Below are 17,390 nucleotides of genomic sequence, written 5' to 3' on the forward strand. Positions count from 1 at the left end.
ACATTTAAAGTTTTTTATTTTATTAATATTTACACCATATTGTGATGCAACAATGAACATGCTGAAATTAATGTTATTTTACAGACATTCAACATTAGTGATGATGCAAATGAAGGTGAAAACCATTAACATGACAGAGATGGACATGTATACAGTGTTGGCTCATTGTAAGAAAATCATACAAATTTTACACATGTAATAAATTGAGAAGTAGCAGCCATAGCTTTATTACAAGGAGAGGAATAAAGTACACCACGTAAGTCCACACATTTGTGAGCAATGGTTTCACGATGTCAAGTGGTTATACAGTTAAACCTGTTATTTCTTTGACGACATGGATCGACACTATAATACTAAACAAGATGGTGTCTTAATGTCAAATGTTCGTTTCTGGAATTGGAATTTGTCCATTATGGCAACTTGGACGTCTCATTACTAATTAGTAACTCGGTGACTTGAGACGATTTTAGGCAAAAAAGAAAAAGAAAAGACCACCATTTCGCTGAATAGATGGAGCCTGATGACCTAGAGTGCAACATAAAGTAGCTCCAGATTTAAGAAACTTCATAACGTTAACAATCACTCGTGTTCCTAAATCAACTGCATGTAGACGGCCACAGGCCAGGGTTGCCGGTGTATGCTAAAGACTGCAAGATGACTTTTTCTCTCATCCTTAGGTATATAGGACAGAGCTATCCCATGAAAGATAGTTACCCATATGGGCAGAGAGCAGTAAGGAAAGAAGAATGATCTTTCACAAAGGAAAGAAAAAAAAAATCGTCCCCTAAGTTTTGATGTCATAATCAGTGCTTCACTATAGGCTGATCAATTTAATGCGTGCAGTGGTTAATCGAGTGTCATGGTGGCAGTCATGTCAACAACTAACTTACGCCATCAGCGATATGTACTTCACAGCCATGACACAATGCTATCTCTTGTTCTCAACTTGCAAACTTATTTTCAATAACAGTATTGTTTGAAAATCTTCAATAAAATGATAAAATTGGTATTATAATGGGTAATAAATATAATACCCAACTCGCTACTCGGCAATACCGTTTATCTTACACAGGCTTGGAAAGGACAACATCAATTCATGAGTGCAAGATAAATGGTATTGCCTAGTAGCTTGTCGAGTATTCTCTAAATCTGTCGTGGGCATGATTGCAACTAACAAGTATGACGACTTTGGTAATATAAAAAGTGATATTAATGCAAGTTCGTGATCTAAGGTCACCACACAAGTTTTAGATTGATATTGTGTTATTAAAACCTTCATTATAAAAGCTGTCTTGTTAATTTGTGGTGTTATATTATATTTAACACATGAAACAAACACAGCAAATATAATAGTGTAGTTTATTTATGATAAAATAGTCTAATGAAAAAGTTACATTTTCAAACATTTCTGTTCATGTAAAATAAGAGATTATTTACCGAATGGATGAGAGAAACACTGCATCATATGGTCATGTGGGATAGAAAAAGTACACCCTCAGTGATAGAAATTTTGAATCAAGCCTTGTCCCAGGTCAAAATTTCCACCAGTTTTGTAATAGAACATACTTTTTGGGACAATCAAATTGTAAAGACAAGATGGAATTGCTTATCAATTTTTTAAACGCAATTTTAAATTATTAACTGCTTTAAAATATTGCAAAATGTTTAAAAACTTACACAAATGATACTTGCCCTTTCGTAAATTAATATTATTTTATTTATGTGAAAATATGTTAGTAAAAGTCAACATGAAGTTGAAACACCGCTTCACAAATATAAACTACAATCTTATCCATACGTATTGCCACAAAAATATTAACAGCAAACCATTTTGTGTGTGTGTGTATCTTGTATTACAATAAATCATGTTCAAAATAGACTACAAATACTGATAAATTTGCCATTTGCTTCACTCTCAAGTCAAGAGAAAGAAGAAATATGATGTCATACTGTTACTTACTATAAGCGTTTTCACTGAGTAAGGAGAATAGATAATTAGGTTTTTCATAAAACATAATAACATTTTTTACAGATACTCATATACTCTAGGTGTAGTATTAGAACATGGATAATATCACTGTGTTTGGTTGTTAACTATAAAGATTTAATAGTTAACAACGAAACACAGTAATAGTATCCACTAAACCCACCCATTTCATCTCTAAATTACTGAAATATGTTAACTATCTTTGTGCATTTAATTTGGTTTATTTTTTCTCAGATAAAACCATGAATTTCCAAACATATGCAATATATTCTGCTTCACTTTTATGTGTCTACTTACACTTGCTAAATTAACATCCACAAATCCAAGCACTTTCATTTACATTTCCCTAATAACAGCAGTTGTGAACACTGGCCAATGGAGGGTAAACCAGTTTTATTGCATTTGCAGAGTTTGGTTTGTTCAATCACTATCAGAACTGCTAGCCGCTCCGAAGATCTCCTCTTCTTCCTTCTTACGTTCCTTGTCTTCTGCCTCACTCTCACTGCCACTGTCTTCCTTCCCACTGCCCTTCTCACTGCCACTGCTGCTTCGACTCCTACTGCCACTTCTGCTTCTGCTGCCACTCCGACTCCGACTCCGACTTCGACTCCGACTCCGACTAGGAGAACGGCTTCCACTTGTTGAGCGACTCCGACTGCGTGATCTACTTCTGCTGCGTGAACGGCTTCGACTGCGACCACTCGCTCCAGACTTCACGCTGGCCTGGTCATCCTCCTGGTCACTCTTATCACCCTTGTCGCTAGGGGTCTTGAATTCTTGGTCTGAAAATAAGAGGTACCATTAAACAAACATTCCTTTTTCCATTTCTTTGTACAAGCCAAGTTACAAGACAGTACAACTTTACACCATTAAGACCCGACAACTCAAACAAGCACATTGCTGGGTTATGCAATGATCTGTAGCCTGGTGTTTTGCACTTAACGTTAAATTAATCTGATTTGAGAGGAACCAGTCAAAACACTTGTTATTGATTAGATGAAATGACTCCATTATAATAAATTAGTTTCACTTGACAAACTTTGTCATTTTGGTTCCTCTTAAAATTAACTTTGTAAAGTGAGCAATGTGTAAGAAACCTGAAGCAATGTTGTCAAACTGCATTTCTTCTTCCTCTTCTTCTTGTGTAGGTTCCAGCATCATTAGACGAGCATCCTGCAAAATACACACAATACAAACTTTCTTTATATCTACGATCACAATAAAACTAACAGTCAACACAGAATCTCTACGATCACAATAAAACTAACAGTCAACACAGACTTTTTTTATCTCTAAGATCACAATAAAACAGTCAACACAGACTTCCTTTATATCTACGATCACAATAAAACTAACGGTCAACATATGCTTTTTTTTATATTTCTATCCATCTGATATCATGATCAAAATAGAACAATACTCAACACAAACATAACTGCTTAACACAGTTTGATAATTTCTATCAAAATAAAGAACAACATTCAACATAAAAATAAGTCTGTACACTTCATTGTTCTGACAAAAACTAAATTTGGTATTTGCATTTGAAAGTATCCTAAATAGAAACCATACCCCCATAGAAAGCTATACCCCACTGAAAACACTACCACACTGAAAATTATACCCCATTGAAAACAGCCAATTTTACTTCCATGGTTGTTTTTAAACAAAAGCTACGAAGCATTAATTATCATATCTGTGTTGTGTTGACAAAATAAGCCTTACCAATCGGCAATTAAACAAATATTAAAATATGTTTGATCACATCGGTGAACACAAACTAAAAATATGTAAATTTAACAGGGAAAATAAAAAAGGAATAAAAATGGTTGATTTTAACTTCCATAACAAAAAAGAAAAGAAAGGAAGTTGCAACTGTTTTTAGTTTTCAAGACAGTAATATATGTTTATAATTAATGGATACACTACACTGTCAACAGTAAATACATTTCTAGATTATTTCAATACATTTTATGTCATTTCAAGTGTCAAATTACACTGAAACAGACGGTGTACATGTGTTAATTGCAACAAAACTACTGCTGAGAAAGGACAACGATTGTGACCAGATGCAAACTCTGGATCTTTTCTTTCAATTGGAGTTTAATATCTTGTAGCTTTCTCACCAAGAATAGTGTTATTGTTTACAACGGTTTTATCTCATGAACAGCTCAGCAGCTGTTATTGTGCAATGGCAGTTGATTTGTACCAGTATCATGTCAGTTTAATCGACAGGGAATATATTCTTATGGCAGACTTTATAATCATAGATGTCTCAAAGACCTACCATGTTGACTATACTTAGTTTTTACCATACATGTACTAGTATAAAATACTGATGCCAGAGCATATCCAGATTGAAAGCTATACAAATAGTGTATTCACCATTTTTATTACCATCTACTGTCCGAGAAACTAACCAACTGAGGGGGAACATTATGCAACTGAAGCAAATAAACACTTGTAAAAACACCAACAATAAATAGAGACTACTACAACAATAGATACCATTTATCTTACAAGTTGTTTTAAAATGTATCTATCAAGTGAAAGCTGATTTTTTAAATCATTGGATAGTATTGTTATTACATATATATGTGTTATTAGTACCGGGTATGTGTTATCAAAGTAACGAATGATGTTTTCACTATCAGGTGTGTAAGAAACATAATTTGTCCCAATAATAAAAACAGATGTTTCCAACTGAGAAAAATCACAGCATACACATTTAAAAAGATAGTTTTGGACTCAAAATGTGAGAACTAGTCCCTAATTGGGAAAAAATTTCTTTTCCCCAAGCCTGGCATAATCCATTCACATTTGTTTTGTTCAGAGATACCTGGGTTAATATATATAGATTAAATATAAATAATTTAAATGTTTTCAATGACATTTCTAACAAACAGTTACTTAACTTTTCTCCCAACTACCTGCAACATCCCAAATGTAATGTATGAGGAAACATTCCACAGATAGTGTGCAAAAAATGGACTTACTCTGATGCTTCAAATATTTAAAAATAAACACGTTTCTTTTGAGGTCAGTACAAATTTGATCTTTGCTCTGCGTAGATGAAATGAAAGAAGATTTAACAGTCGTCTTTCAGGCTGCATCTTTAATAAATTGTTCTTTGAGAAAGGTGTAAATAAAGAGAAAACATACCTGTGCACTGATCTCCTTCTCATTGAGATCACGGTGCTTTATCACCAGTCTCGATTTAGCTACTTGACCGCCTCCTGTCTTTCTTCTTTTGCTTAGACGCACTCTAAAAATAGAACATAGACCCTGCAAGTGATTTACATATTGCAGTATCCGAGTAGCAGGCTTTTGTACTATGCTGATTGAAGATGGATATTTCAAGATGCAATAAATCACAGTATCCATCCCAGGATAACTAGCTAGCTGCCAATCATTAACAAAATATCTGGAACAGGATTTTACAGATATGCTAAATAGAGGATTCGTTACAAGTGTCTTTTAATATGTAAAATATCAACCGAGTCAATGTTAATCAGTACTTATCAAGGCTCCACAGGGGTGTAACGATATACTTGAATAATCGGTGAACAGCGATCTGTATCGTAGTTACATTTGTCACTTACTGAACCGAATACATGTATGTAATGGGTCATTCCGTGTCAAATCACCCAATGGGTTTAACCCCACCTCCTCTGATTTGGTTTCTAGGGAGATTTTGTCTGACAAAGCTTAATTTTCAAAGATGAGCTCAATTGGACCAGCGGTTTGGGTGCTACAGCCCACCCCTTTTGGCAAAAATCACGAAAATTGGGCGAGTCGGGCCCTATATTTGAACGTCCATAAATAAGTAACCACTGGTCGGGAATGGCATCTCTGGAATGGAAATTGCCCAAGGATTCCAAATCTGCCAAATCGTGACCTTAAAATGAAAATTGGTCAAAATTATAGCCCAACATGTTTTCTACAAAATATAACAGAACTAAAGGTGTAGTCCACAAAAGCAAATTGAAAAAACGTTTTCAATGCAATTTAACTTCAATTTAGTTAGTACTACTTACCCCGTTAAGGATAATTCCTACTAACTATGAGCAGACATTGAATGTTACTGAAATTTGGCACACACATACTATTGACCATATTGAACAATAATTAAATTTGGAAATTAAAAAACTTTGAGCCATGCCCATATTCACGATTTATGGCAAATTTGTGAATATAGCAAATATTGGAATGTTCTAAGTATATACCCCAAGCCTCAACTATAGATGATATACACTATAATTACAAAATGTAGGCCCCTAACTGATCAGTTTCCATGTGTTATAATGAATGCACTCATTCTATGGAAACCTAGTCCATAGATACTGTTCTACAGTTAACTCCAGGTAGAAGTTTCTGAACCCCTTAAACCCAAAGTGTGAACCCGAAACAAGCACATGTTCATCAAGTTAAAACGATGGTGAAAATTCTGGGGTGTTTTTATTTCAAATTCACAACTTTCTGAGGCTGCTTCCAAACATGTAAGTGTACATATACTATTCTAAAACACTTGTGATACTTTAGATTGTAACTCATGCAATAAATCAGTCCTTGGTGTACTGTAACTAATTAAAACATTTTCAAATTTGTTTGTGTCCTGTCATTGATAGACTTGATACATGTAGTTTATATAGTAAGCCAAGTATTTGGAACCTTCAGAACTGAAGATTTTTTTTTCAGATCCATGGAACTGCCATGCAAAACCAAGGACTAAAACTCTACATGTTGTGAGCTCAGATATATATGACAAATGTGTTAATACTCCAAACAAGTAGTTCCTGGCAAAAAGTTCTGCTGTGAATATGTAATTAAAATTACACATGTTCAACATGATATTGAAATCGAGCCAGATATCATTGTTGAGGAGAAATATGACGAGAGATTGTGCATCAGTTCAGATGTCAATGCTGCATTAGTATGTCTAGATTATTGATAGAAGGGTGGATTCCCAAACTTGGAACTTACATTTTTGGAAGCAGCCTCAGAAAGTTGTGAATTTGAAATAAAAACACCCCAGATGTCATGTCATGTCATAGGGTTTTACGTGCACATTCAGAACAAGCTGTGGTAGCGCACACCTTTTGTGTATTTTTAATGAAATACAAGTGCCCCGAAACTGGTGGAAATGCACCAAAAGTGTTTGGTCTACCATGCCTTGCCAAATTTCTAGGGAAATCACTAGATATGTATCGTATTCGCCACTATGTGTATTTATTACACTCCTAAGACTCTGCCAAGACAAATACCGATTAACTGACAAGGTTGATATTTTACATATTAAAACAAGAGTACTGGTGAGGTACATGATACACCCATCAGGATTTTGATGCAAATCCATAGATATTAATTAATATGTTACAGGTATAGAATATAGACAAATTATTTGATTTATTTTTTATCACAGTGACCTAGTAATAGTATGCGACACACCACCATCCCAAGTTGTTTCTACATGTGAGGTTTGATGGTCCTGTATGCATATGTATGCAAGATTTTGTCTGGAGAAGGATTTACTGTTATGTGCAGTAGACCATGAAAAGTAGGTTACAGTGACCTAGTAATAGTACGCGACATCTCAAGTTGTTCCTACATGTGAGGTTTGATGGTCATGTATTCATCTGTATCCAAGATATGGTCCAGATAAGAAAAAGTTAACAGATGAACGCCATACCATAATACGACCCATCATAGACGAGTATATAAAAATTAATAGCAAATTCTAGTTATCCTATAACATTTGGCATGACATCACTAATGATAGGTTTAACGCTGAAACATCGCTTCTTTTGTTACGTCACTGGGAGAATATTGCAGGAGATATCACAAATTATAGTGCCATCGATATCTCCTACAAAAGCCTTCAATGGATGATAAACTGTAATATACATTGAATGAGATTTAAAAACAAGCACCTTGTTTCCAGTTCATCATAGTAAACACCTTTGTCTCGAATCACAAAGAAATATGTCTCTTCATATCCTTTGGAAAGTTTGTTCTTTACATTCCAGTTATACTCCCTTGCCAACATATAATCATACCTGCAAGGAAAACATTGTTAAACACTTAGCATACAGGTATATACAACACAAACTTTTAATACATTCATACATGAAACAAGTAAAATTATTGTTTTATAGTAGCCTTATCCATGTTTGTAACTGCATGATAAACATAATATGTTATAATTTAGGGGCCATCACAATTATTAGCAACATTTTCACAAACTAGGTTAATGTCAGTGTACCCTTTTAACTAAAAAAATTTTTTTATAAAAATATTCTTTAGAAAATCAATATTTTTGATGTGAGTTTTTAGGTGGGAAAGGGGGTTTCAAAAAACCCAAATTAAAATGTAAAAAAATAGAGTAAGGTTTATACACACATGCAAATGTTGTTAACTGTGAATGGCTCCTTACAAATCACACAAATCACATTGTTAAAACAGCATTAAAAATAATAAAAAGGATATTATGCTACTGTTAATATCAAATTTATGTCCTTTATGAAATAATTATCAGTGATGAAATGGAAGCTTGTTCAATATCTAATGGTTATGCTTTGGTATCTGCTTTTTTTTCAGGAATAAATAATTAGGTGATGATAATATAAATAAAATCTGAGTTGACCTACTCTTCATCTGGGACATAATCAACGTCTTCCTCTGTATCTCGTTTCCTCTTGCCGAGAGTTTCATCAGTCGGCAGGAAATATGCCACAAACTGTTCTCCACTTTCATCAACTGCACCTCTGAAGTAAAGAGAAGTTTGGGGAAATGCTGAAATACTTTATTAAATTGTTTGGTGGTCTGAATGCATGGGCGGATCCAAGGGGGGGGGGACCAGGGGGACGCGTCCCCCCCAAAATTGTTCAAGTGCCCTCAAAAATGTTCAAGTGCCCTTTTTGTTTGTAGAATTTTTTTTTTTTTAAGTAAACAATAATTATATTGTAGATAAATGAAATCAAGATTTTCGTGTACATGCGCAAGCTTGCAGATATGTGTCTGTGTTATTGAGTCTCAATGGGGCCCCATTGAGGTTCTAACGCGAGTGACGCCAATTTACTTCATTATTGCTAGTATATTATGACGTAGAACTGTAGGAATTCATATTAATTGTAAATATCAAAACTTGTAGTAAGGTGCCCTTTTGACGAGTCAATGTGCCCTTCTTTTTTGGTCCCCCCCTAAAAATATTTCCTGGATCCGCCCATGGAATGAATGAATGAATGAATAGAATGTTTAATAACACCTCAGTGCAAAGATATATCAGCTATTGGGTATCAAGAGATCTACAAGAATATATGCCTTTGTAAGTCATAATTGTATTTTGTGAGTAGTAAGTACGAAGAGAAATTATTTTAAAGCTTTTTCATATTGTACTACAGGGTTCGTACACCTTTTTCAAGTTGATTTTTCATGATCTTTTCATGACCCAAACAACATCGTTTAAATTTTAAAAATGAACTTGTACATCATGTACATGCAGATATTTGTATTAAAAACAGTAATATCACTGCTAAAATTATTTTAGGCCCAAAACAAACCCAAACAAAGCCACAATTTTTGGTATATTTTGATGTCTGGGTCTGTAACTGTTACATGTTTTCAATATATATTAACTGTGCTCATATCTTTTGATATAGTTTTTTCGGTAAACACCACCAATAATTTTCAGCATCCTACTTTGGTTAATATATATCTTTCCTGTTGTTTATTAAAAAAACAAATCATTAAAATATGGCTCACACAGGCTGCAGCTGCCATTCTGGCAATGTGAAAATATAGTGCATGTTCTATGTCGTCTGTTGCCAGATCTATAGTTCACATCAGTACATATTCGATTTAGTGTGCTTCATTTTTGACTGGTACCATATTTGCCACACCCAGACACAGTTTTGGTTTGTTTTGGGACTTAGGCAGCAAAGAACAGTTTACTGTTTTTCAGTTGTATGCATTACATGTGTAATGTAATGCCATAAAAGCATTACAATACCAGTCGTACAACCAATGCATTACGCTTGCAACATAATGCTATAATAACAAAACAAATACCAGTCAACTGACTAATGGTAACCGGAACCAGTTCAGGACTTGTGCTTCTAGACAATGATCAGATTTACTGATTTAACAATTATACATTTTATTAAAAGGTTATCTTCAGGTGACTTTTTTTTTTAGGGTGGAGTGAGAGGCAGAAACAATATTATTTTCCATGACTTTCCATGAATTGTTTTGAAAATCAGTTTTCCAGACCTGGATTTTTAAATCTCAAATTCCATAACTTTCTAAGTTTTCCATGATGTGTGCAAACCCACTATATAATCAAAATAAATTTTTTTTTGAGCTAAACAATATTTTTAATGATCACCAATTGGTCCAAAACTGTCGGCACTTCTTTAGTTCCTGTACTATTTCATTAAAATTTAATACAATGCAATAAATCGGTTACAAACCAAGTTTAAATAAAAACCACCGGTATTAACAACTAAATTAGATTTAAAAATGGATCTTTACCGAATCATAGCTTGTGACATTTCCTCATGCTGAGCTGGCAAAGGTCTTCCCTTAGGGGCTGGATCAGAATCAAACAAAACTTGGGCAAATGGATGCTTCCACAGCTACAAAAATAATGTAAATATACAATTCCATGTAATTAAATTTCTTGCCTACCATAAACTGGATTATCATCTAATTACATTGTTTTGTGTGCTATAAAATACATGACTAATTTATTTTTAAAAATTAAAAATTCATTATAATTAAAAACATTTTTAACATGGGGATAGAATTTAAAATCCACATGTAAAATGAAAATGATTTTTTTAAATAAACAAGACAATACATACCATAGCCGGTGATGTATCAATAATGTAATACTGGTTGGGACTGGAAAAACAGTCCAATTAAGGCAATCGAACCCGTGACCCTTTTCACACTGCTCAATCACAGAGCAATATCCCACCCATATTTATAAACAAGTGACATGTTATATACAGAATTAAAAAAACAGATTATAGTTAGCAATTTAATACAATTTCAAAATGTGTAAGTAAAACAGAGATTTTCAACAATGAAATATAACCAACCTCAAAGTCAGGAAACAAAGGCAACACTTCAACTGGTGTGACATTTTGCTTACTGTAGTGTTTCATGATCTAAATAGAAATGTAACAAATAATCATCTTCAAGAATAAGTAGTAATGAAGTAATAAATAAACTAGGCTTCTACTGAACTATCATACCAAAACAACACCAATTACAGTGCAGTGACAGCTCAAATCACTTTTAAATTAAAATATTTTTGTTTAAAGGAAAACAATCATTTGTTGACACCTCAACACATTAAGTGGCAACATTTGTGACCAACAGAAAAGATTGATGCCTTCAAACTACTTATTGCGATTAATAACAAGGACGTTTCATATGCAATTTACCCCTGGAAACCAAGACATGACATGACTTTTAACAGGCCTTCAGATTTCACCGTAACCATCATTTCTGGTACTGTGTTGGTAAAATCACGAAACCGAAATTTCGTTTCCCATGATTATTATATTGAGTACAACTATTCAACAAAAATAATATAAACAGTTTCCGATGGTTTCCATGATCATAAGGCATGGAACCGAAAAAATTTCTCATAAAGTTTGAAATCCTGTGGCCTGTTTTAATATTTGCTGGTTGAAATGGGAAATAACCTAATGGAATCCACCGTGGGGGGATTGATCCTATGTCCTACATGTATGTGAGCAATCTACCAATGAGCTATCGGTACATCCTGCTGCAAACACATGCAGCTATTACTTCACTAGGAATAGCATGGATAACCGGACTTTGCTGATACTGTTAACAGAAGCACCCACAACCCTCTACTAAAGAGTGAAGCCATTTAATTATAGTCATTTCTTATCATGGATAACCGGACTTTGCTGATACTGTTAACAGAAGCACCCACAACCCTCTACTAAAGAGTGAAGCCATTTAATTATAGTCATTTCTTATCATGGATAACCGGACTTTGCTGATACTGTTAACAGAAGCACCCACAACCCTCTACTAAAGACTGAAGCCATTTAATTATAGTCATTTCTTATCATGGATAACCGGACTTTGCTGATACTGTTAACAGAAGCACCCACAACCCTCTACTAAAGAGTGAAGCCATTTAATTATAGTCATTTCTTATCATGGATAACCGGACTTTGCTGATACTGTTAACAGAAGCACCCACAACCCTCTACTAAAGACTGAAGCTATTTAATTATAGTCATTTCTTATCATGGATAACCGGACTTTGCTGATACTGTTAACAGAAGCACCCACAACCCTCTACTAAAGAGTGAAGCCATTTAATTATAGTCATTTCTTATCATGGATAACCGGACTTTGCTGATACTGTTAACAGAAGCACCCACAACCCTCTACTAAAGAGTGAAGCCATTTAATTATAGTCATTTCTTATCATGGATAACCGGACTTTGCTGATACTGTTAACAGAAGCACCCACAACCCTCTACTAAAGACTGAAGCTATTTAATTATAGTCATTTCTTATCATGGATAACCGGACTTTGCTGATACTGTTAACAGAAGCACCCACAACCCTCTACTAAAGAGTGAAGCCATTTAATTATAGTCATTTCTTATCATGGATAACCGGACTTTGCTGATACTGTTAACAGAAGCACCCACAACCCTCTACTAAAGAGTGAAGCCATTTAATTATAGTCATTTCTTATCATGGATAAATGAGTGAAATCAAACACCACATTATCAAAGCATCTTTGTATAAGATCAAGACTCCTGGAAATATGAAAACCATGACTACAAAATATGGGATGTCCCAGAACTGATCACATGGGGAAGGGGGGTGGGGGAGAGGACATGAGACACCTTACTATGTAAAACAATTACGGTTTATATAAATATTTATTGAAGAATTCACTATTTGATAATACTGTTCTGGTAATATTCACATGTTGACATCTTTCCACCCTACCCCACATTCCAGTCATTGTCTTTCCAACAAGTGAACATCACTGGTGGCAATCCATACCATATACCTACCATTCCCTGAAAGCAGTGTTGTGACATAAGTGGGTCCATTATTTCTCAAACTAGATGGTAACTATCTTCTCAAGTGCCATTATTTAAATTCATGGAATGGTGAAAGTACTGGGTCTAAAAGTGAGTGTGCAATGAAGCTGCTAAAACAATGTAACAGACCGTAATAGTCTGTGTTTGTTGATTATTACAAACAATGTAACAGACTGTAATAGTCTGTGTTTGTTGATTATTACAAACAATGTAACAGACCGTAATAGTCTGTGTTTGTTGATTATTACAAACAATGTAACAGACCGTAATAGTCTGTGTTTGTTGATTATTACAACCCTTAATGCATGTTCAATGAAGTTGCTAAAACAATGTAACAGACCGTAATAGTCTGTGTTTGTTGATTATTACAACTCTTAATGAATGTTTAATGAAGTTGCTAAAACAATGTAATAGACCGTAATAGTCTGTGTTTGTTGATTATTACAAACAATGTAACAGACCGTAATAGTCTGTGTTTGTTGATTATTACAACCCTTTGATGGAAAACAAACATTTGTGATGGGGTAAGGATGCTTGGTACTAACTTATCACTGAAGAAGACCAGAACTGATCACTTGTAAAGGAGGTTATCATATTCTAATCATCTTATGCTTGGTGGGTGTGCTGCAGGTTTTTTCTTTGAATGGTTGGTTTAAATAATATTTATTTTGTGAATGATAGAATTAGAAATTTAAATAAATGGCTGCCTACCATACCCATGAGATCCATTCTCAAACAGATCTTACTATTCATCACAATTTGGGGAAAGGACTAGATCAAGAGGCACTGTTCATACAGGAAAAAACCCTGCTTAAGTATCCCACAAAGAAAAAAACACGAAAAAGAAAAAGATCTCACTTGGATGTCAGCCTTTTTGAATGTGTTCTCGATTGCACAGATCTGTGTGTCTCGGTCCTTGTAGACATCTTCTTCTTTCATATTCTGCTTCATCTTAAAGCCAACTCTTTTGGAGAAAACAAACACAGTATGTAATATGTGACAAACAACAAGTACTGCTAGAAATAAAACCAGAACCATATTACAAGAAATGTGATTACTGAAAGACCTGAACTGTCAAGACAAGGCAGAATTATTAATGAAAAACACACAAAGATATTTGTAGATTCATGCCACTTCTCTTATTATCTTATCAATTATTGAAAATGTATTAAAAGTAATTTTGATACATTTTGAAATGACAAGTTGTGAGGTAAACGGGCACAAGTGTAATACTTAATTTCTTTACTATCCTCAAAAAACATGTTTAAATTTTTTTTAAATGTTTTTTCCAACTTTAGTTACTATATATTTGTGCTTACAATTTTAACTTATATGTTATGGAGCAATAACCGTTGGTAGTGTTAATTTCACAGCTTAGGCGTTTAGGTTTTCACCATGAAACAACCAATAAGACGTCTTTAAATCTACCTCTAACATATTGATGTTTACTTGTGACATATGTTTACTGCTTACTTGATCTCAGTGCGGTCAGATTTCTGCTGGAACCTGTTGTATTCAGTGGAAATATACTCGGTTTTTCTCAGCCAGGACACATTAGCCCTGTGGTGGCGGGATCTGGAAGGAAAGGTATCATACATGTGAAAAATGATATTCAGTTATTACATGTTTAAAAGGTAAACACCACTGGCTACTGGTATTTCCTGAAAACAATGGAGTTTTCTCCAGGTGGATTTTAGCTGCCCACCCCATGTCACCATGGTGACACAAACTGGCTCACCATCCTAACAACAATATGTTTACTAACAATTCAATAAATGTGTTATTACATCAAAAGTTATTTAAATTGTTATAAATATATGTACTAATGAAACCATAGGTGAAGTAAAAAACCACAACAACAATATATTTCATCTCTGAATGACATTATTTAGGTAAATTACACTTTGGGTTGCTATACACCCTTGGATGACAATACATACATTATATATATATATATAGAATATCAGGTTACTACATATTGATATTGTGGTTATTTGGTGAGGTTTAGATAAAGGTGTAACAGGCGAGTTTCAGCGAACCTGTTACACCGTTATTGAACTGAGCCAAATAACCACGATATCAAAACATAGTAACCTGATATTTTTTTTATCATGCAACCCCTTTCAAGCTATATTTTTGTAATATGTTTCAGTCAAAGGCGGTATAGAAACTATTAGTTTTATCGTGTAGAAACTACTACCAGAAATCGGACAATAGCAGGTGCCCGAAAGCATCTTGGGAATGGCATAGCCAGCCTAAAAGTTATGTTTCCAAATTTTAAATAAAATACTTTGATTATATTTCAGTCTGTTGTGTTACAACATTACAATTTTTATACCTTCTTCTGTGAAAATAAACTCAAGTTTATGTGTGACCTGAAGAAGATCTACATCACTGGCTGTTAGTGACTGTGATGTCAGATGCTGTTCCAATGTAAACATTCTTTGCAGGAAGCTACTTGCTTTTTTGTTTCAAAATGTTTAATTCAAATGCTGGCTAGTTCCGAATGGGAGCAAATAATGGAGAATTGAAAAATAAGAGGTAATTTGATGTTACAGGAAGTGTAAATGTTACATTTATTTATGCAGTTCAACAATTATTGCTGTAAATGGATGTTTGAAAAATGAGTAAACAATCTACCTCAAAATTGAGCAAACATCCGTCATGCACACAACTCATTTCCCAGTGACACGATAACACTTCGAATTATCAGGTAGGGGTTATCAGGTCAATAGGAAGCATAGTTGCATGAGTATTTAATATGTATTTTTAATTGATGAAAACGACCTGTTAATTAAAAATATGTTGCAACAGACTCAGGATAGTCTTCTTAAAGGAGTGTCAACTCCAACAAGAGCCTTATGTGCTGGAAAGATGCATACCCGGGCCACCAACACATACTGACACTTTCACAAATGAAAAACACGTAATTTTAGAGTTAATAAAAACCCATGATTATTCCTGCTAACTGGGGGCAGCCATTTTGTTTCATTTTTGTGACGACCGGTGGTATAGCTTGGGGCGAAGTGACGTCAGCTCTGTCCATCACAGTGTAAACAAACGCTCTAATTTACGACAAGGTGCTTCGCTTTCATCAACCTGACTTGTAAAACAACATAAATGACTTGATAATATAATAAATTATTTAACAAAATATATTTGAATTTGCATCAATATAACGAAATGGAGTTATAGTATTTTTCTTTCTTTTTTTAAATCTAAAGAAAAAATGCATATTATTAGGCTTTTTGGTAGGGTACGTTCGAGCAAAAATGACCACTCACAATACCCAAGTGAAACTTTTCTTTTCTTTGGGGCGATGTAATTGGTCAATTTTGTGATTTTATATGGGAAAGTCTACTTAATCAAGGGTTTTACACAATTACTTACAGTAATAAAGCAGGAAGGCTGATAAGTCCATTACGATATCCGTGCGGTTATCACACAATACCTTGTGATCTTAATAAAAGAGGCACGTCTTTTTAGGGTGTCTAGACACAGTGTCTGGGGACTGTCTAAATATACACCTGCCAATCAGGAACCACAGGTACAGGCCATGGAAAGAAAAGACCAATTAACCAAGAAAACACTCCGATTATTATTTTAGTACATGGATTAATTTATGTACAAAATATAATGCAGTTATTTCAACACTTTGACAATGGTCGTTTATTTTGTATTGAAATATAATATATAATTGTTGCTGGCTTACTGGGATGGCTATTATTATAGAACATTGCGATGCATTCGCAATAATCAGGTATGTTTTGTTTCTTTAGGTCGAAGACTAATTCCTGACGTGACACGTTAGGTATTACGTAACCACCAGATCGCCAGAGGGCGTGTATTCACTGGGATGGTACAAAATGGCTGCACCCGATATATATAATAGCCGTCACATTTAACCGTTTTATTAATTAACTATACGATTTACTTGTTGATATTAAGCAATAATGTGCATTATATATTGTTGAATATGCATACCAGGCCAAATGCCTTAATTGTCCCCTCCTTTAATATATTAATATATGGTTCATAAACTAATCATTAACTTAACATTAGATTCCATAAGCGAAAGATTCGGCTAAATAAATATACCTGTATATTATTCCAGTAATGGCTAGTGAAATGAGACATTTAATAGTGTGACAAGTCATGGCATCTAGAATTTTTATAAAATCCACTAGCGATGGAATCAGTGATTAATTTTTGTTACTAGCCACAATTTAAAATTCACTAGCCCTACTTTACTTTAAGTTAATAAAATGCTACTGAATAATAGTAATGATCAG

The 17,390-nt window shown here is 34.2% G+C and overlaps 1 protein-coding gene across 1 annotated transcript in view; it reads right to left on the minus strand.

The window, feature by feature from the left end:
* LOC121370636 (RNA polymerase II-associated factor 1 homolog) overlaps positions 1 to 17,390 on the minus strand; it is a 32,815-nt gene continuing 15,425 nt past the window's right edge. The window contains exons 5-13 of the mRNA XM_041496003.1: positions 14,572 to 14,673; positions 13,957 to 14,062; positions 11,089 to 11,157; positions 10,517 to 10,620; positions 8,635 to 8,751; positions 7,918 to 8,043; positions 5,150 to 5,252; positions 3,085 to 3,160; positions 1 to 2,769 (exon numbers count right to left, since the gene is read on the minus strand). Coding sequence (XP_041351937.1) covers positions 2,408 to 2,769; positions 3,085 to 3,160; positions 5,150 to 5,252; positions 7,918 to 8,043; positions 8,635 to 8,751; positions 10,517 to 10,620; positions 11,089 to 11,157; positions 13,957 to 14,062; positions 14,572 to 14,673 — 1,165 coding nt within the window. The 3' untranslated portion in view covers positions 1 to 2,407. The remainder of the gene's footprint in view (positions 2,770 to 3,084; positions 3,161 to 5,149; positions 5,253 to 7,917; positions 8,044 to 8,634; positions 8,752 to 10,516; positions 10,621 to 11,088; positions 11,158 to 13,956; positions 14,063 to 14,571; positions 14,674 to 17,390) is intronic.

Source organism: Gigantopelta aegis, chromosome 4 (assembly GCF_016097555.1).
Source record: "Gigantopelta aegis isolate Gae_Host chromosome 4, Gae_host_genome, whole genome shotgun sequence".
Lineage (NCBI taxonomy): Eukaryota > Metazoa > Mollusca > Gastropoda > Neomphalida > Peltospiridae > Gigantopelta > Gigantopelta aegis.